The sequence below is a fragment of the Mobula birostris genome, chromosome 15, assembly GCF_030028105.1.
Source record: "Mobula birostris isolate sMobBir1 chromosome 15, sMobBir1.hap1, whole genome shotgun sequence".
Taxonomy (NCBI): Eukaryota; Metazoa; Chordata; class Chondrichthyes; order Myliobatiformes; family Myliobatidae; genus Mobula; species Mobula birostris.
The window spans coordinates 5,035,827-5,057,737 of NC_092384.1; the positions used below are offsets into that span (position 1 = coordinate 5,035,827).

General features: G+C 42.4%; 1 protein-coding gene across 8 annotated transcripts in view; it reads right to left on the reverse strand.

Moving 5' to 3' along the window:
* hydin (HYDIN axonemal central pair apparatus protein) overlaps window positions 1-21,911 on the reverse strand; it is a 981,559-nt gene that overhangs the window by 152,903 nt on the left and 806,745 nt on the right. For 7 of the 8 annotated variants that reach the window (XM_072279252.1, XM_072279251.1, XM_072279249.1 and 4 more), the window contains one exon: window positions 1,667-1,803. In XM_072279252.1, coding sequence (XP_072135353.1) covers window positions 1,667-1,803 — 137 coding nt within the window. Of the gene's footprint in view, window positions 1-1,666; window positions 1,804-20,295; window positions 20,385-21,911 lie in introns of those variants that run through there. The other variant, XM_072279254.1, reaches the window with a different exon arrangement.

Consider the following 21,911-nt stretch of genomic DNA (forward strand, 5'->3'; position numbering starts at 1 on the left):
CTGTTACTCGTGGGTTCTCTTTCACCTCCTTCAGCATTCATTGATTGGAACACCTGACTCTAAATAGCTTTTGTAGAAGGCATTTCCCCAGAAGTTCACATGTGATTTTGAACCCAGACTATGATTGTTTATTTTGTGTACTCAGTATTGATGTGAAGAAGTACAATTGTTTATGTTTCATTAATTTAAGAGAGGATGAGCAGCTTAAAGTTCCTGGGTGTCAACATCTCTGAAGATTATTCTTATCCCAACATATTGATGTATGTTGACATGTCAGTGATTATATTTCATTAGGAATTTGAGGAGAATTGATATGTCACTAAAGTCTTTAGTCAATTTCTGCAGATGTACCATGGAGAGCATTCTAACTGGTTGCATTACCGCCTGGTATGGAGGGGTCAGTGCTCAGGATTGGAAAAAGCTGCAGAGAGTAGCAAATTCGGCCAGTTCCATGATTGGCACTAGCCTTCCAGCTTCAAAGGCATCTTCAAAGAGTGATGCCTTAAAAGGTGGGATTCATCACTCAGGACCCCCATCACTCAGGACATGTCCTCTTCTCATTGCAGCTGCATCACCGTCTGGTACGGGAATTGCAAGGCATCTGACTGCAAGACCCTACAAAAGATTGTGAGGACAGCTGAGAAGATCATCAGGGTCTCTTTTTCACCCATCTGAGGAGTGTTATGTATGCAGGGCCCTTAACATTGGCAAGCATCCCTCCCATCCATCCTCTTTGACCCTACCATCTGGCAGGAGGTACGATAGCTTCAGGACAAGGACGGTTGGGATGAGAAACAGCTTCTTTCTCCAGGTTGTGAGACTATTGGACTCCTCCTACCACCCAGGTTTTATCACTTACAACGTGCCAGTAGCATTATACTATTTAACTTGTGACGGAAATGCATCTTATACTAAACCAAATGTCAGTCTTGTGGAATACATTTTATTATTTGTGGCTATATTACTGTATGTGTTGTATTGAGTTACTGTATATGTGCCGTGTCATCCATCTTGGTCTAGATAAATGTTCTTTTGTTTTATTATAATTTATAGTTTGGTTTTACATATTGCATGCACTGCTGCCACAAAACAACAAATTTCACGACATACAGTATGCCAGTGATATTAAACCTGATACTGATTCTTTTCTCCAGGGTAGGGGAGTCCAAAGTGAGGGGACATAGACTTGGGATGAGAGGACGAGAAGGTGGCAACTTTTTCACTGCCGGGAGTGGTGAGATTATGAAACGAGCTGCCAGAGGAAGAGGTGAGGGCAGGTCCAATGGTACAATTTAAGAAGCACTTGGACAGGTACCTGGAGTGGCAGAGGTTAAAGGGATATATGCCAAAGGCAGGAAATTGGGACTAGCTGAGTGGGCACTGTGGTCAGCATGGACAGATTGGCTGAAGGGCCTGTATCGATGCTGTATTGCTCTATTACTCTATGACTGGAACAGGAACACACACCAGGTTATATACAGATCTGTCTTCCCCTTGCTGACACAAGCTGATAGGGAAAGAGAACAACATGGCCAGATAAGGATAGTGTTAGACTAATTTCTTCTCCAGCGATTATTCTGGTAGATGTTGGGCTGCTGAGTGACATGTTTTGGCCATACCATTCAGAAGAACCTTGGGCTAAAAGAAATGAGGCATGATGCTTTACCATATTCCTCCCCCATTAGTGTATCTGTGCCAGACACTGATGTAGCTGCTTGAAAGTGGTCTTCTCTACCACGTCCATTCATCAGCACCTTCCAGGAGTACTCCAGTGCTCCGGGACCTTTGTTAGCCAACACGATTCTAAAAAGTACAGGATGCACAATTAATTAGTGACAAGTTCTTCAAGATAAACACGTTTGCTTTTTCAGTAGGTATACAGTACATCCAATTCATCTCAAAGGTACTGGCTTAGAGAGCAACATTGAGGAACATGACTGACATCTTCACTGCCCCTTCATTTCACAGACAGGTGCGCAATAAAAGCTGGATAGCATAGTGGTTAGAGATTTGCTTTACAGTACCAGCTGGAAGTTTGGAGTTAGAATAGTGGTTAGAGATTTACTTTACAGTACCAGCTGGAAGTTTGGAATTAGAATAGTGGTTAGAGATTTGCTTTACAGTACTAGCTGGAAGTTTGGAGTTAGAATAGTGGTTAGAGATTTGCTTTACAGCACCAGCTGGGAGTTTGGAGTTAGAATATATAACCATATAACAATTACAGCACAGAAACAGGCCATCTCGGCCCTTCTAGTCCGTGCCGAACTCTTACTCTCACCTAGTCCCACCAATAGTGGTTAGAGATTTGCTTTACAGCACCAGCTGGAAGTTTGGGAATAGCACAGTGGTTAGAGCATTACCTTATAGTACCAGCTGGAAGTTTGGAGTTAGCAAAGTGGTTAGAGTATTGCTTTACAATGCCAGCTGGAAGTTTGGGATAAATTCCTTCTGTTCCCTTTAACGAGATTGTACATTCTCCCTCAGACTTTGTGGGTTTCCTCTGGGTGCTCCAATTTCCTCCCGCCTTCCAAAGATGCATGGCTAGGGTTAAGGAATTGTGAGCATGCTGTGTTGGTGCTGGAATTGTAGTTGACACTTGGCAGATTTGATTTAACATAAATGACACATTTCACAACATGTTTTGGTGTAAATGTGACAAGTAAAACTAATCTTTAATTTTCAATTAGAATGCCTGAATGCTCACAGACAATGAACAAGTAAAAAATCTATCCAGGAACAGAGACAGAATAGCAGAAAAAGATATCCAGGAATTACAGTCCGGCAGGAAGGAGGATAGTCAGAGAATGAGAATCTGAAAGGAAGGAAGAGATATACAATGTGTAGGTGTCAGAGAATTAAGAAACTATCCAGGGAGTGGGGATGAGATGGGGACGTGCGGTATATTATTAGTTAGTGAGATGGAGAGGTGTGGTAATAACATTAGCTAGTGGATGGAGAGGAGTGGTATAACATTAGCTAGTGGATGGAGAGGAGTGGTATAACATTAGTCAGTGAGATGGAGAACTGTGCTTTAACATTAATTAGTGAGATGGAGCGATGGGGAATATCACTGGTTAGTCAGATGGAGAGGTGTGACATAGCATGTGTTAGCGAAAGGGGAATGGAACACCAGAAGCCATTTTAGGAAAGCAGGCTCCTTGGGAGAACTGAAACAAGACTGTTAGATACCCTCATCAGGCCAAGTGGTGCTTCTGGAGAGGGAAACAGAGTGAAGATTTCAGCTTAACGACCTTTCTTCAGAACTGGATAAGACGTATTGCACTTCAAAGACAGCGTGGGGCACAGCAGGGAGAACAGAAGGGTGGCTCTTTGAGAAGAAGGAGAACAGTAGAGACTGGTTAACAAAAGTGGCAGCAGTGAAAGTCGACAGCAGGTGATGGAGGCTGATGTGTAACAAACAGTTAGAAAGAGGGAGGTGTAAGCAGCAGTTGGGAGAATTGCCATGAGAGGAAAAGAAAATTGTACTGGGAGAATTAGTGAATATTGAGGAGGTTATACACCCTGTGGAAGAAGGTGGCATTATGAAGGCCAGCTCTTTTTTGGCTAGCATGGGCATGACAGTACCCTTGGAAACATTCAAGGGCAAGTACATCTGACTCTCTAACAAAGACAAAAATAGTTGCTCCTTGCCATTTTAAACAGCACAGGTGTTGTGCGTGTGGTACTGTGACAGGCTGGTTCCGTGTGGGTGTCTCCTCACTGTTTCCTAATCAGACAAGCGTGATTCAGCAATTTCAGCAGTGCGATTGAAAAAGCATGTTGCATGAAAACTGACATCAGCCTTGCTGTGATGTGTATAGTAAAGGACCTTTGACAAAGAGATGCCAGCAAGAATTTTAAATCCACATTAAGTGGAGTCTGCAGCATTTGCACCAGTGCTATCTTAGAGATGCAGAAATTCAATTTCATCCACACAAAGGCATTTTTATGCATTAGACTTTCAAGGCTCATCTTGGAAGTTGGCATTGTGTTTATGCAACATTCTGTATAGAGAGTGTACACAGACCTTGTAACAAAGCAAGTGGTGATGTAAGGATTATTATCGTTTTCATTTCCGGTGTTTACCACCACTCAGTTCAATGCGAGTAAGCAGAGGGAACAAAGAGCTTGGCCACACTCTTCCATAGCTATCCTCTGGAGGGCCGGGGCAAAAATGCTTATGAAAGAGGGAAATCCAACAAGGACTGGCAACCACTGCTGTCTGACAGATCTACACCTCTTAGTTATTAATAACCCTCTGTCATCTCTTTCCCTGGGACATATCTGCTATGCTTTATCATTTCTACTAACCTTAGTTTATAGATGATGTGTAATCTCATTCCATTTTCAAGCCATTCAGCCAAATTGGTCTACAAAGTGTTAATGGTCAATATGAAACTCCTTCCAACCATCACCTCATCCTCTAAGCATACCCTACATTTTCTTCTATGCACTGTCCTGTATAATTTATGTTTTAGATGAGGTGGGGTTTAGATGGGGTGGAGTTTGTTAGGTGTGTTCAGGAAGGTTTCCTGACACAATATGTAGATAAGCCTACAAGAGGGAAGATTGTACTTGATCTGGTATTGGGAAGTGAACCTGGTCAGGTGTCAGATCTCTCAGTGGGAGAGCATTCTGGAGATTGTGATCATAATTCTATCTCCTCTACAATAGCATTGGAGAGAGATAGGAACAGACAAGTTAGAAAAGCGTTTAATTGGAGTAAGGGGAATTATGAGGCTATCAGGCAGGAAAATGGAGGCTTAAATTGGAAACAGATGTTCTCAGGGAAAAGTACAGAAGAAATATGGCAAATATTCAGGGGATATTTGTGTGGAGTTCTGCATAGGTATGTTCCAATAAGATAGGGAAGTTATGGTAGGGTACAGGAACCGTGGTGTAAAGGTTGTAATAAATCTAGTCAAGAAGAAAAGAAAAGCTTACAAAAGGTTCAGAGAGCTAGGTAATGTTAGAGATCTAGAAGATTATAAGGCTAATAGGAAGGAAATAGGAAATAAGGAAATTAGGAGAGCCAGAAGGGGCCATGAGAAGGCCTTGGCGGGCAAGATTAAGGAAAACCCCAAGACATTCTAAAAGTATGTGAAGTGCAAGAGGATAAGACGTGAAAGAATAGGACCTATCACGTGTGATAGTGAGAAAGTGTGTATGGAACCGGAGAAAATAGCAGAGGTACTTAATGAATACTTTACTTCAGAATTCACTATGGAAAAGGATCTTGGTGATTGTAGTGATGACTTGCAACAGACTGAAAAGCTTGAGCATGTAGATATTAAGAAAGAGGATGTGCTGGAGCTTTTGGAAAGCATCAAGTTGGATAAGTCGTTGGGACCAGGTGAGATGTACTCCAGGCTACTGTGGGAGGCAAGGGAGGAGATTGCTGAGCCTCTGGCGATGATCTTTGCATCATCAATGGGAATGGGAGAGGTTCCAGAGGATTGGAGAGTTGTGGATGTTTTTCCTTTATTCAAGAAAGGGAGTAGAGATAGCCCAGGAAATTATAGACCAGTGAGGCTTACCTCAGTGGTTGGTAAATTGATAGAGAAGATCCTGAGAGGCAGGATTTATGAACATTTGGAGAGGTATAATATTATTAGGAGTTGTCAGCATGGCTTTGTCAAGGGCAGGTTATGCCTTACGAGCCTGATTGAATTTTTTGAGGATATGACTAAACACATCGATGAAGGTAGAGCAGTAGATGTAGTGTATATGGATTTCAGCAAGGCATTTGATAAGGTACCCCATACAAGGCTTATTGAGAAAGTAAGGAGGCATGGGATCCAAGGGGACATTGTTTTGTGGATCCAGAACTGGCTTGCCCACAGAAGGCAAAGAGTGAATGTAGAGGGTCATATTCTGCATGGAGGTCAGTCACCAGTGGAGTGCCTCAGATATCTGTTCTGGGATGCTCACTCTTCATTATTTTTATAAATGACCTGGATGAGGAAGTGGAGGGATGGGTCGGTAAGCTTGCTGATGACACAAAGGTTGGAGGTGTTGTGGATGGTGTGGAGGGCTGTCAAAGGTTACAGCGGGGCTTTGATAGGATGCAAAACTGAGCTGAGAAGTGGCAGATGGAGTTCAACCCAGATAAGTGTTAAGTAGTTCATTTTGGTAGGTCAAATATGATGGCAGAATATAGTATTAATGGTAAGACTCTTGGCAGTGTGGAGGATCAGAGGGATCTTGGGGTCTGAGTCCATAGGTCACTCAAAGCAGCTGCGCAGGTTGACTCTGTGGTTAAGAAGGCGTACGGTGTATTGGCCTTCATCAATCGTGGAATTGAATTTAGGAGCCGAGAGGTAATGTTGCAGCTATATAGGACCCTGGTCAGATCTCACTTGGAGTACTGTGCTCAGTTCTGGTCGCCTCACTACAGGATGGATGGGGAAACCATAGAAAGGGTACAGAGGAGCAGAGGAGATTTACAAGGATGTTGCCTGGATTGGGGAGCATGCCTTATGAGAATAGGTTGAGTGAACTCGGCCTTTTCTCCTTGGAGCAATGGAGGATGAGAGGTGACCTGATAGAGGTGTCTAAGATAATGAGAGGTATTGATCGTGTGGATAATCAGAGGCTTTTTCCCAGGGCTGAAATAGTTGCCATGAGAGGACACAGGTTTAAGGTGCTGGGGAGTAGGTACAGAGGAGATGTCAGGGGTAAATTTTTTACTCAGAGAATGGTGAGTGTGTGGAATGGGCTGCCAGCAGCAGTGGTGGAGGTGGATATGATTGGGTCTTTTAAGAGACTTTTAGATAGGTATATGGAGTTTAGTAAAATAGAGGGCTATAGGTAAGACTAGTAATTTCTAAGGTAGAGACATGTTCGGCACAACTCTGTGGGCCGAAGGGCCTGTATTGTGCTGTAGGTTTTCTATGTGTTGTGTGTTGCCTGAACCCATGTGCCTGTAATGTTGCTGCAAGTTTTTTGCTCTACCTGTACCTCACAGTACTTGTGTTTTCTTCCTCATGTGTTTATCTAGTTTTCTCTAAGCTGTTGGGCCCAGCTGTTCCATGTGGTGACAACTTTCATGTTCTAATGTGCTAGGAATAAAGACATTACTAATTATTCCTTACTGGACATATTAGTTGCTGTAATAGAAGTATTAGGTTCTGATGCTTTTAACCCGAGGTTCGTTCAAAGGTCAAGAAAGAGGCATAAAACTTGTCATGCTACCACTGTTTCATTAAGTGTTAATAGAACTAAGAAAATTGAAAAGCAAACAGTGATAGAGATTTAGTAAGTGAAAGAATAGAGAACCAAAGGAAAAAGAAAAAGATGGCCATTTAGTCAGCTGTTTCTATACTCCATGGATAAGAAACATTCCATTCAAATTTTCAAATAGGAGTCAACCACTAAGATAGTCCCTATTCAAACAACGCAGCACCAGAAAAGCTTCCAGAGCTGTCCAGGCTGACACAAGGAAATGTAGTCTCTAGGGGCACACTGAACAATTGCATATACATACTATGGCCACTAGGAAACATAGGAAATATTTACAAGTGTATAAGGAGTTATAAAATTACAAGCAGTTAATTAGTTAAGATGCAAAAATAATAACAAATAATCCAACACCAGCTAGTTTGGAATGTCAGTTAGAAATACCCTTCCTTCCTCTACCCTACCAAATGCCTTTATTGCTGTAAACAGCCCTGTTATCCCTCAGCTTCTCCCTTTTGTCCAGCCTTTCAGGATGATATTAACATCTCATTTCTCATTTTTTTAAAGATTTTTTTTGACCTTCAAATCTCTCCTATATTTGCAGTATTTATTTTGCAATGGGGAGACTGTAACCATCCAAATGTGGTACAAACAAGATCCATCTAGTTTCCTGTTTATGAAAATCAACCATCCTGCACCCATAGAAAACTCAAAAATATCATCAGCTAGGCTGCCAATTTCCCCCCTGCTAACACCTTCACACAGCCTATCTCTGACTCTCTTCTTCCCATTCTTGACCACTTTCTTAACGTTCATAGCTGTTTTAAGTAGTGGGTCGGAGCTCAAGCAACATCCAGATGGAGCATAGGAAGGAGGTAGTAGCATGGTGTCATGACAACACTCACAACACGCTGGAGGAACTCAGTAGGTCGGGCAGCATCTGTGGAAACGATCAGTCAATGTTTTGGGCCGGAACCCCTCATCAGGTGTCATGACAATAGGCTTTCCCTGAATGTCAGCAAAATGAAGGAACTAGTCACTGACTTCAGAAAGCGGAGGAGAGTAGACACCCTCGTCTGTTCTTTGGTGTTATGGTGGAGAAGGTTGAGAGCTTCAAGCTTGTAAGTGTGAATATCACCAACAAATTGTCTTGGTCCAGCCATACTCTGGCCAAGAAAACACACCAGTACTTCTACTTCCTCAAAAGGCTAAAGTAATTCGGCACATCCTGATGACTCTCACCAATTTCTACAGATGTGCCATAGAAAGCATCTTACCTAGATAGACCTCAGTTTGGGATAGCAACTACTGTGGCAAGACTACAAGAGATTGCAGAGTTGTGAACTTGACCATACCAGTGTGCAAACCAGCCTCCCCTCCACTGATTCTGCCTACACTGTCTGCTGACTTGGAAAAGCAGTCATCAGAATCAAAGGCCCCTCTGATCCTGGACTTAACGCTCTTCACCCCTCTTCCACCGAGTCAAACACAACCAGCAAATTCAAGGATGGCTTCTATCCCACTGTTGCATGTTGCCAAACTGTAAGCCTCTACAGATGTACTAAAATATCCTGACTGGTTGCATTGTGGCCTAGTACGATAATCTGTTTGCACAATGATGTAAGAAGCTGCAGAGTAGTGGTCTCTGCTCAGTACACCACGGGTACATTCTACCCCACCATTGACATTATCTGCAGGAGGTGCTACTTCAAAGAAGGCAACATCTACCCTCAAAGACACACACTATCCTGACCATACTATCTTTTTGCAGCTACCTTCAGACACGAGGCACACAGACATTAAGTCCCACAAGCTGCTTCTCTTCATCCAGCTTGTTGTTAAGTCATAATCACTACCTCAGTATAGCAATATTATGACCACTTTGTACTTCAATGGATTTTGTTTATTCTTGTTCTAGTTGCATCCTTTTTTGTAAAATTTCATACTTTTATGTTTAATTTATGCTTTTTTTGTGGCTGTTGTATATCAGATGCTACGTGCCTGTGATGCTGCTGTATGCTTTCAATCCCCCTGTGTATGTGCATATGGCAATACACTTAACTTTGACTATATTCTGCATCGTCTATGTTTACAACTTCAATGTACCTGGATAGCACAGAAAATAAAACCTTTTTCCTTATCTCAGTACATGTGACATTAATAAACCAAAAAAAAAAAACGGCCTCAATTTCTCCTTTCCTCTTCATAAAGCAAAACTAGCTATTCAGTGAACAACGTACACACAATGCTGGAGGAACTCAGCAGGTCAGGCAACATCGATGGAGGAGAATAAACAATCGATGTTTCAGGCAAAGATCCTTTTTCTGTAGTCTCTCAATGACAAGCATGTCCTTTCTTAGAGAAGGAGAACAAAACTATACACATTGTATCATCTCAGGCAAAACACTCCTGATCAATTTGGCTTGAAATCAACATAAAATTATTTCAGTTATCTTTTTTGATGCTTGCAGCCAGCCAAACTCAGCGGGCAGTCCAGCATATAAGATGCAGAAACCTGGGAGCACTTGGCAATTCACGGTGGACTGTTTTATGTTTCTAAGATGAAACTAAACATTGTTAATATTTTCACTAATGGGGTATAATGACCTGAGGTTCTTTTGTCAGATGATGGACCAAGTTCAGGTGCAATCAACTCCATAAACACTGGACCTTGCAGTGATGTTCCCTCCATCAGATACACTGATTCAGCATTACCTGGATGGCTGGGGTCCACCTGCCAGTACAAAAACTCTTCAGGCTCCTGATTGATTGACAGTGGGCTGAATGGAAGCTTCAGTGCCTAATTGCTCACCTACTGGCGAGAAATACTCATAAGCTGTCAATATTCATGGCAGTTACAATTGGCTCATGATCAGAGGATTTGGCAAGTAGGTTTTAAGCTTAAGCTCACTTATATTCCCTCAACTGCTTAAATTTAAATTTGGATCTTGCATTAGTACAAAAATCCCTCCAAAGCCTCAAACGAACTGGATCTTACAATTTCATCTAGCACAGGATGATCTATAGCTCATGTAACTTCGCTTATTGTCAACAGTTTTGGGTGCCATATCTCAGAAAGGATGTGTTGTCATCGGAGAGAGTCCAGAGAGTTCACGAGGATGTTTCCAGGAACAAAGGGATTCACATTTGAGGAACATTTGGCAGCTTTGGGCCTGTACTCACTGGAATTTAAAAGAAAGTGGGGGGAGCTCATTGAATCCTACTGAACGTTGAAATGACTAGATGAGGTGTATACCGAGAGGATATCTCCTAAGGTGGGGTATCCAGAACTAGAGGCTACAGACGCAAAATTGAGGGGCGACCATTTATAACAGAGGTAAGAAGGAATTTTTTTAGTCAGAGAGTAGTGAATCTGTGGAATGCTCTGCCACAGACTGCGGTGGAGGCCAAGTCCGTGGGTATATTTAAGCGGAAGTTGATAGTTTCCTGATGGGTCAGGGCATCAAAGGATATGGCTTTGAGTGGGATCTGGGATCAGCCATGATGGAATGGTAGAGCACACTCGATGGGCTGAATGGCCTAATTCTACTCCTATGTCTTTTGGTCTAAAAAGATTCATTGCTAGATACAGCATGCAAACAGGCTCTTCAGACCAATAAGTCCATGTCGAATATCAAACTTCCAATTAAACTAATCCTACATGAATCCCATGTTTATTCTCCCTTCAACTCCCCACGGATTCTACCACTCACCCACACGTTAAGGGCAACTTCAGTGGATAATTAACCTCCAATATCCATATTGCTGAGATGTGGGTGGAATTCAGATCAGAGGTCAGAGGGAATCTCAGGGACTGGTGAGTACTTGCTGTTTAGAGTGGTGGAAAAAGAGTCACTGAGAGCATTAGACAAACATCTGGACAAGCACTGGTCAGTGTGGGTGTGATGCACTTAATAGCCTGTTCTGTACGATATCACTCTAGAAGCACCTGGAGGAAACCAACATAGTCACAGGAGGATTGTGCAGACTCCATCCAAACAGCACTGGAGATTCAGAAACACAAAGTTCAAAGTAAAATGTATTATCAGAGTACATACATGTAATCACATACAATCCTGAGATGTATTATCAGAGTACATACAGGTCAACACGTACAATCCTGAGATGTATTATCAGAGTACATACATGTCAACACATACAATCCTGAGATGTATTATCAGAGTACATACAGGTCAACACGTACAATCCTGAGATGTATTATCAGAGTACGTACATGTCAACACATAACACATACAATCCTGAGAATCTTTTTCCTGTGGACACACTTTAGCAAATCAAAAGTTCAGTAACTGTAAGCAGGATTAGTGAACAACAAACTGTGCAAACACAAATATAAATAAATAATGGAGGCATGAAATAACAAGTACTTAAAGTGAAATAATTGGTTGCAGGAACACGAGAAATACAGTGTGGGTAGTTATCCTCTTTTGTTCAAGAGCCTGATGTTTGAGGGCTAGTATCTGACACGTGATGGAGAAGGTTGGCCCATTCATGCATTGGTTCTGTGTGCATCCGGCACATAGGCTCGAGATTCTGAGCACCAACCCAAACACTCTTTTGCCACATGGAGTGATCAAAAAGCAGGGAATGATTCTAAGGAGTCAATGCACAAGATGCATTTTTTCTAGGAATTAATTTTTTTGTCCATCTGATAATCCCTTCCTGCGACAGAATTCGGACTACAGGGTCTGTTTTGAGTGTTAAGAATTGGGCATATAAGTGATGTGCTTGCTCAATAGAGGTGACATTCCATAATTAGAACCTCAATGCTGGACACATTGCCTTGGAAGAGCTTGGTAGTGGACCATATTGCCCTTCAGTAGAAGTGGGGTCTTTGCAGAGACAGTATTGGTGGGTCTCTCCAGTGCCTCAAGATGTCATTTCTAGGTAGTCCAGCTCTTAGAATGAAACCAGTGGTCTGGGGTCACACTGTCAAGTAGATCATGTGCTTCATGCCCGGTCTGAAGCCTAGATCATCACATATCCTTTTCTTCAACTGGCAAAAGCTTATACTGGTACATAGTTGTTAGCATCAATGTCTCCATCACTGAGCAAACTCTCCTGAGATATCAATATAACCCTCACTTTGCTTATCTACTCATCCTCATTTATTTCACTGTTGGTGTTTTTCTAGATTTGGACAACCTGAGCTACCTCAATGAGATACATGTCAAGGTTAGTCTTTTCTCTTGAGGAAGATTTAATGTATTTTTCTCATCCTTTAGACTTGTTAAACAGATCCCTGGGGAACTAGATGCAAATGTAACAACTGAGACACAATAGTCAAGAGCTACAAGGACAGTAAAATGCTTAGCATTATTTCTGGGTCAAGCTTCCATTTCAATGCATCCATCTCTGATTGAATTTTTTATACTTCTATTTAGATATACAGCATGGTATCAGGCCCTTCTGGCCCTACAAACCAATGCCACCCAATTACACCCCTGTACCAATTAACCCGCTGACCCCCAAGTCTTTGGAATGAGGGAGAAAGCTGGAACAGCTGAAAAAACCCATGTGGTTATGTGGCGAACGTACAAACTTCGTACAGACAGTTGGAGAATTAAACCCAGATTGCTGGAGGTGAAATAGCATTACGTTAACTGCTACACTACTGTGTCACCCCTGGAGTAGGTATCAAACAAAGAGAACTGATTTGTTACATGCTTGTTAAGAATTCATTGGCAGCTGTCGCATAACAATATTTAATTAAAAGCTGATTGAATAATTTAAGTTTGTAATTTGTAATTTTATCTCAGTAGCATTGTCCATGTTTCACTACCAGTCATTTAGTTGCAAGGAAAGTGGATAAAACTACTGACACATTTTATGAAGCTAAAATGAAAGGACACTTAAGCTAGGTATTTAGTATGTCAAGTACCTGAGTGCTATAGGAGTGAAGTTTAACACCAAGACCCCTCCATTCCCATGTTCAAACCTGCTCTGTTGCCTGTTGACCATCTCTCCCATCTTCTTTCTCACACTGCCCCCACATACTCCTCTCACCACCTCCCTGAAACCAAGCCCAAAACTCTGTGATATACAGGCTACCTGACTTCAACATCTGAGCAGTTACTCAGGACAGAAACTTCTTTCTCAAAAGGGCTGGTGTTATTACAATGTTCTTGGGCAATGCTGGGTAGAAAACACACTAGGGACACATAGTTTGTGACCCCACCCTACCCTCCCCGCCTTCTGTGACTTCTCTGTGGTTGCCATAGAAAGAGATCAGATTCTTTAAGGCTCTGACCCACTTTCCTCCCCTCACAACGGCAATGAGATTGCTACTGTGAGTCCAGCAGACAGTTGGTGGTAGGAAATATGCAGATACAGTTTTAACATGCCTGGGAGAAAATCGCCTTACTGTTTCTAACCTATTCTTTCTTGCTGATTTCCTGATTTTTTGCATGTCATACGACTGTTCTCTGAGAAAGCAAGAGCTCCACATTTCTTAGCACGTGCAGCTAATAGTTGTTGCATGATTTCTAAATTATATATTATTTTGAAAAATGTATCATGAGAATTACAGAGATCATAGAATTGTACAGCACAGAAACGGGCTTTATCAGTTCACCTCGTTCACAGTGACCATGATGCCTATCTTCACTAATCCCACCTTACTGCATAAGGACCAGACTTCTCCGCACCTTTCCTATCCAAGGATCTGACCATGTTAAATATTCATTCTTATATCCATTCTCATTTCTTGTTCTTTATTGGTTGTATCAATATCTGCATTTTCTTTATATGTATCGAATTATATCACATAACAGATTTGAAGATAGGAATTGTTTCTTTGGGACTTTAAAGACAGAATTATTATCATTTCTCTCCCAGTGCCATGCACACATTTGTGTGTTTCCAAAAGCCCACAACTTTAAAATGTGGCAGTGTGCAAAAACTGTTAATTAACAGGATTCTGTTGCCTAGTGATTATGTTATTTCAGAGTCCAGAGGTCTGAGATATTACTTCAAGTTCCACTACGTCAGCAGGGAAATATAAATACAGCATACTGAATTAAGCTGGTATTAAAAAGCCAGTAACATTAATAATCATGGAATTATCCAACTGATATGGAGAAAAAAACTCTGGTTTACCTACCCTCAACGGACGGTACCACATGCCTGAATTGGTCCAAATGTATTTCTAAACCTGCATCAGTGCAGTTGCTTTTAACTGCTCTCTGAACCGGGCTGTAAAATCACCCAAATATTGCAGACTACTGCAATGAGTCACCTTAAAAATGAAGCATCTCGTACTGAGTTGGCCCATGGACATAGTACTCATAACATCATAGGCACAAAAACATGCTCTTGGAGCACACTTTGTCCACTGCAAGTGACATGTTTATTGATGATAATCAATTTGTCCACATTAGGCCCACAACCCTCAGCTCCTCATCCACTTAATTACCTGTCCAAATGCCTTTTAAATTTTGTAATTGTATCCATCTCCACCATCTCCTCTGACAGCTTATTCCAATTAACCACTATCTTATATGTCAAAAACTTGTCCCTCAGCTTTCTTTTCAGTTTCTCTCCTCTCATCTTAAATCTGTATCCGAGTTCTCGAGGAACTAGCAGCTTCTCATGAACTGCGTAATTTTTCCAGAGCTTTGTGTGTTGCTCTACATTCCAGCATCCGCAGTCGCTCATGCATCCTTCACATTTTAGACTCCCATATCCTGAAAAAAATTCCGACCATCTATCTTATCTATGCTCCTCACCAGTTTATAAACTACTTTCAAGTTTATAAAATTTCTCCCTCTAAAATGTCAATGAGAATAAATCTTGCCTTATAAATGTCTCCTTTTGGCACCTGGTGGTCTAGTAATTAGAGCAGCAGCAACCTAGCTCAGTTCCAATTGTCTGTAAGGAGTTTGTACATTCTCCTTGTGATTGTGAGCATTTGTTCTGCGCGCTCTGGCCTCCTCCCACATTCCAAAGACATATAGATTAGTAGGTTAATTGGTCATGAGTGCAATTGGGCAGCGCATGGGCTCATTGAGACGGAAGGGCCTATTAGTCTGCTAAAATAATAGGGAAGGTTCTAGCTAGGTAAATTTAATTCTGTTCTGACTGTTTAGAACACTTCCCCCCAATTGTTACTGTGCTGTATCTCTAAATCAATAAATATACAACAGCAACCCGGCATTCCAGACAATACCCAGGCAAATCTCTTTGACACTCTCTCTGTTGCTCACACATCCTTCCTGTAGCATGGCAACCAGAAATAGACACACTACTCCCTGAGGCCTCTCAGATATTTTGAACTACACCCAGGGACATCATCTCTGTGAACCCTTTCAAGTCCTCCCAGGTTGTCATCTAGGATGAATAGGTGAGACAAAATGAGGAGAGATGCCTCATAGAGGTGTAAGGTATTCTGCTGCTAGTAGAAGATTTGGCCTGAGATTGGTGACTAAGCTGTGATATGAAGTTGAAGTTAAGTCATGGACACCATACTGTGCCCTACTAACAACTCCCACTAATGTTTGTCTTTTGCTGCTTCTCAGCTCTACTCAAACTAATTTCCAGTGATGGTTTTTAGAGCTAGGATCCATATATCCTCTTTATATTCTGTTATTGGGGTGTCTTTTTCTATTTTGCCTAACCTTTCTGAAGGGTTGCTCTCCTGAAATATGTAATTCCCAGTCTTGGTCACTATGCAACCATATATTTGCAAAAGTTAGTAGGTCATTCCCATTTATTCCTGTTGGGCCACGAACTCACCTAACTTGCTATGACTGTTGATTCAATTTGAATGTGGCTCCAGTAGTAATCAGAGATTCTTACTTCTGCATTTCTGCTTTTTTCATTTATTCCCAGTCTGCTTCAGCAGCATCTCCTTTCTTGTACCTTTATTCTAGATGACAGCAACTGGTTTGTTCACTCCCACTGCATCCTCTGCAACTCCAGGAAGAGTCACTACAGTCTCCAGGACTTGAGCTGGCAACAGTAGCTACCTCAATGTGACTGCATTGTCTTCTAACACTCCTATGTTTCTTTATCTCTTCCCTAGACCATGCTCTTGCTGAAATAGGTTACAGGATCCAGCTATCTGCTGGACAAGTGCAAAGCCCGAGTCTCCCTTAAGAGCTATTCTCTGGATTCCTGTTGGTGCCTCATTCATAGTCCTCTCCTGGTCCTCTTCACTGACCAGTTGTATATTACTGAAGTATGGGGTGTGACTGCCCCAGCTAGCTTTGCTCCTCCCTCATGTTTTGGGGTGAACAAGTTCTAGACTCCAGTTCAGCCACCTTGAGTTGGTTTCTCATGCTGCACCTGTGGTTTTCATCATCTCCCACTTACTGCACCTGCAGCACACCATCTGGCCCACTATATTTATCTTCACTTAATTAGTAATACAAATTTGCTAATTCTGAAATGTGTGGCTGGACAGTGGTTCTCACCCTCACCAAGAGCCCAGAGCCCTATATTCTCGTGCTAGCAGCAGGTGATGGTAGAATTAGACAATGCAGGGCGAATGGGCAGATGGGAACAGTGGGGAGAGGGGGCTAAGGTTGTGTGTACCTTAAAGAGTAGAGTTCAATATTCATGATGTACATTGTAGACTACACAGGCAGAATATGGGGTCTTACTCCTTTAGTTTGTGTTTGACAATCTGGCAGTGGAGGAAGTTGAGGACAGACAGCATGGTGTGGGAACAGGGAAAGGAGTTGAAATAGCAAGAAACCAGGAGCCCAAGATGATGTCTCCATTCTGAGGGTGGAATTCTCAAACTGGGAGGTAGGCTTGCCAACAAAGTTGCTCATCTACCACTTGCTAGCCAGTCTTCTGTCACTTGCTGATCACTGGCAGTATAGTTAGAAATGACTCATTTAGCCCTTGTGTTGGTCGATAACATTAAATGCAGGAGAATCCATCTGCCTAGGCTCAGACTGTAATTGGGTCATTGATCTGACTGAGATCATTAGAAGGAATAGTGGTCACTGGCGGGGGCTGGATTGTGGGAGTGGTGTGGGTGAGAGGGTTGGGGTGTCAGTGGTATTGAAGTATACTACTAAGATTGGTGTATTCACTTATAGGATAGGAAAACTAAATAACCATCACTCTTGAAAATTAACAGGTAAAGAAACCATGCATTTCCTACTGCAGGCTTTCACAAACCGTTTCCCAAAGAAAAAATAAGTTGGATGCTAGTTCCGCAACTGGAAACTATATTTTTATGCAGAAATAATTAGCCTCCTAAAGCCATCTACATATATGTAACATCTCTCTATAGGAAGGATGAAATGGAGAGGCCTGACTCTGATGCACAAAAATGGCTTCTCTTTCATTATAGACTTCAAATACAACAAATCAGAAAAACCAGGTGGGAAAAAAATCTTATACTATCAAAGTAGTTTACATTAATTTCTGTTCATGTGGAGTTAAAATTGAATATGATGATTAAATATGTCCTCTTAGGTGTTTCAATACGGCAGGTGCAGGAACCATAAAAAAGTGCAGAGTCACCACTGTAGGTGCCTGGGACAGTTTAATTGGTTTATTTACTGCAGGGTGGACAGGGGGGATGGAAAGGGGATCACAAAGTTAATTGCAGAGGTGTGGGATTGAGCTGATGAGAACAGAAAGTGGATCAGGAGAGCTGACTAGCTACATTATCAGGGAGAGGTAAAGGGTTCAGTTGGATCCTAAGTGCTGCCAGCCAGGCAGATGATAAACAGGGGGCTCAGGCAGCTCTCACAGACTGACCCTGGAAAATTAGCTTGGCTAAGGACTCAGGAAATGAAGCAGCTGTTGTTTTGAGAAACTTAATTTATTTAGAAGTTTGTGAAGGATGTGCAAAAGCTTCGCAAACCCAAACACGACTATTTCCTCAATCAATCAATACGAAGTTAAGGATTAACTTCAGGATTCAAATGTACTTATCACATGTATAGTACATTGAAACATATACAATAAAATATATCATCTGGTTAACAACTAATACACCAAAGGGTGTGCTGAGGTAGCCTTAAAATGTCACACATTCTGCTGCCAACATGGCATGCCCACCAAGTTATAGGGATATTTCAGTTTCTTTACTGATCTGGAATATGTACAGCTGGTGAACCAATAGCATTGAAAGAAGTAACAGCATGGCAGGTGACAATCTTTGCCCATGGTTGTCTATTCCACTGTCAACAATCACATTTCACTCAAAGCCAAAAGATTGTGCACAAAAGTCAGCATCACTATACAATGACCAACCATGTTTTCATTGCTGATGAGATGTGTTCGCTCTCTATGCAGCAATGTCATCCAGCTGCCACTTAATTCTGCAGGATTCATGTTCAGTCATAGCCTTCATACATTTTAAATCTGCAGACTGAACAACAATGTACATAGAAATATGTATTTGTCCGGATAAAAATAAGGACTGCCTACTCTTACAAAGTATTAAATAGATTAATATTATCAACAACATGGGAACTGCACTTGAAATTTTTGCTGAGATAAAACAACCATATATAAACCTCTTGTTGATTTGTTGACTAAATCACAGTTGAGACATCAAAATAAGACACTGGGTTTAATACTTAATCCATTTTATGCATTAAAATTTATGATCTACTGCAGGTACCATGACATCTGGCCATGTTCACAAAATGTACACTGATGGAACTCATAGTAAAGAAATTTTTATACCTGCATTACTTGATTAAAAAAAGAAATTCATCTGTCAACTTTGCCTACCAGGATGAAAAGCAAGTTTTATGGTGTGACTTTAGCACTGGCAATATCAGTGTGTGAGAGATGGAAATGTGATCTTCCATCTATGCCAGGAAGACACAGAATTCACAGGTGAGAGAGATGACTGTATGAGGCTTTGATGTACGCCCATTAATGTTGAGCAATAAATGACTGAAGCCAAGAAATAGATGAAATAAACACATTTAGTTGTAGGAGTATTAATTTTTGTCACATAACAGTGTTAAAATGGAATGCAAGAGAGAGAATAATGAGTAAAAGCTGTTATGTATTCATTTATCACCCATTCCTAATCAGCATTGAGAAGGTGAGAATGGCCTTTTTTCTCAGACTGCTGAAGTCCTTCTGGCACAGGTGCTCCCATTGTGCTGCTGGGCAGCGAGTTCCAGGATGTAGAGTAACAAAGCTGAATGAACAATATATTTACAGATCAGGATGGAGTTCATCTTGGAGGGCAACCTTGAAATAGTGCTGTTCCCACGTAGCTCTTGCCTTTGGCTTTCTAAGTGATGGAAGTTGCGGGTTTGGGAGGCGCTGTCACAAAGGCCCTATCACAACCACGGACAGCGCCAAGAGGTTTAGATTATGAGAACACTCAGTCCTCTTTTATTGTCATTTAGAAATGCATACATGCATTAAGAAACGATACAGTGTTTCTCCAGAATATCACAGAAAACAGGACAGACCAAAGACTAACACTGACAGAACCACATAATTATAACATATAGTTACAGCACTGCAAAACAATACCATAATTTGCTGTAGAACAGACCATGGGCACAGTAAAAAAAAAAGTCTCAAAGTCCCGAGTCGATCGACTCCCGAGTCCCTGATAGCAGGCGGCAAAAGGGAGGAACTCCCTGCCATAAACCTCCAGGCACCGTCAACTTGCCGATACCTTGGAAGCACCCAACCACAGCCGACACTGAGTCCATCCATCCAAAAACTCCGAGCTTCCGACCAGCCTCCCGAGCGCCATCCTCTGCCGAGAGCCTTTGACCTCTCCCCAGCTGCTGAAACACGCAAAGCCGAGGATTTTGAGGCCTTCAGCTCCGGAGATTCCGGTTACCACACAGTAGCAGCGGCAGCGAAGCGGGCATTTCAGAAATTTTCCAGATGTTCCTCCGTGCTCTCACGGCTGTCTCCATCAAAGCAGAATTGTGCATGGTCCCCTACTTGACAGATAACAGATATCATCACCGAAGTGGCTACGTGCTGCCGTCAAGCTGCCATCTTCTCCCCCCTGCCGGGAGGTCTGCATGCCCAGCATGTGGGCTACTGAACAGGTTCAGCAATCACACTTGACTACGCATGTTTCAACCAATTAGTGTTTCATTGTGGTGGTATTTAACACTCTTTCTCTTGTTCTAGTCCTGTTGAGACTTGACCAAAAGCACAGCAATTTCTATGCTCCCTGCTCATCTTCGTCCTTGTTCTGGGAAAGAAGACGACCATTGAGATTGACACTGTAAAGAAGCAGTATTCATGTAGTGTTAAGTTACTGGTTTCCTAGCTGCAGTGTTGGTGTTCCCTTTCAGTTTTAGAGTTTTAGTTAATGGTCCTGTTGGCCTAGTGTTTATTGTTTTTCCTTCAATTCTGCACAGTTCTTATTAAAAGTCACTGAACACTTCATCCAATGTCTCTCTCTATAACTGCACACTTGTGTCAGCAAGTCGCAAACACTAAAATGGACCCATAAGAGTGAGAACAGCTGATTTCAGCCCTGAATTCCTTAGGGCAGGTGGGAGAGATGCTAAAGTCAATAGAGGTTGTTTTGGCTGATGTGGCTCGGACGGTAAACAACTACTTGCAGACCAGCAAACCCCGTCCAAACCAAAGTTTGTTGTTCAGATGGAGGAGATATTAATGGAGTCTGTTCAATGATCTACAAAAACTAGATTTCCCCACAACCCAGTCCTTCCAGCAATTTGTGGTTGAGTTGAAGAGAGTGTTTGATTTTCCAGTCCGGGTTCTGGAGGCAGCCACTGACTACAGAGCCATGCCAAGGGAAAGGGACAGTGAGGGACTATGCAGTAAAGTTCCACGCGCTTGCGGTTGTGGAACGAGCGAACCCTCATCACTGCTCTTCTGTGTGGTCTAAGCATAGGAGTTTGACATGATGTCACAGTGCATGATGAGCAGAACAGTCTGGGTGACCTGATGAACTTGGACAGCTGGCTAACTGAGAGGTGCAGAGAAAGAATGCCCTGCATTTCCAACTCTTTAGATCACTGTCTATCTTCATCTTCTTATTCATTACCCAGTACCCAGTCCACAGAGGAGCCTATGCAGGTGGGACACATGCACCTATCTCAGGAGGAAGGAGATTGGTGCAGGAGAACAGGTTCCTGCCTCTAATGTGGTGATCCAGGACATCATGCCCCAACCGCACAGTAACAGAGGATACCCATCATCAGGATAGGTCAATTCTCCCTGCAAGCATATTCCCCGAATCACGTAATGCTCCCAGCTTCCTTGCCGTGGGGTCCCAAACCCATGAGCTTCAGGCATTTATTGACTTAGAGGCAGCCCGAAACCTCATGGATATCTCTCTGCCTCAAAGAAGGAGAGAGAATATCGATGCCAAGGCTCTGGATGGTCAGCCTTTGGGCTTAGTGCTTAGTCCTCCTTGGCTACCTGAACACAACCCATGGATTGATTGGTCCTTAAAGGTGCTCCAAGAGTGGGTCTATCTACCTGGCTGGATCCAGCTCCAGCTCTTGTCTGCACATCTCCTCCTGCGCTAACTGCTATTGTGGACCTGTCTGGCATTCCGGCTGAGTGTGTTGACTTCCTTGAGATCTTCGGTTGAAAAGAAGGCCTCCTCCCTGCCACCACACTGGCCATGCGACTGTGCTATTGACCTTTGTCCCGGCACTAGACCTCCTTGGGCTGGCTCTTTTCCCTCTGTCAGCCAGAACTGCTGGCCATGGAAGAATACATCAAGAAGGCATTGGCCTTAAGATTTATCTGCCAATTGACCTCATCAGCAG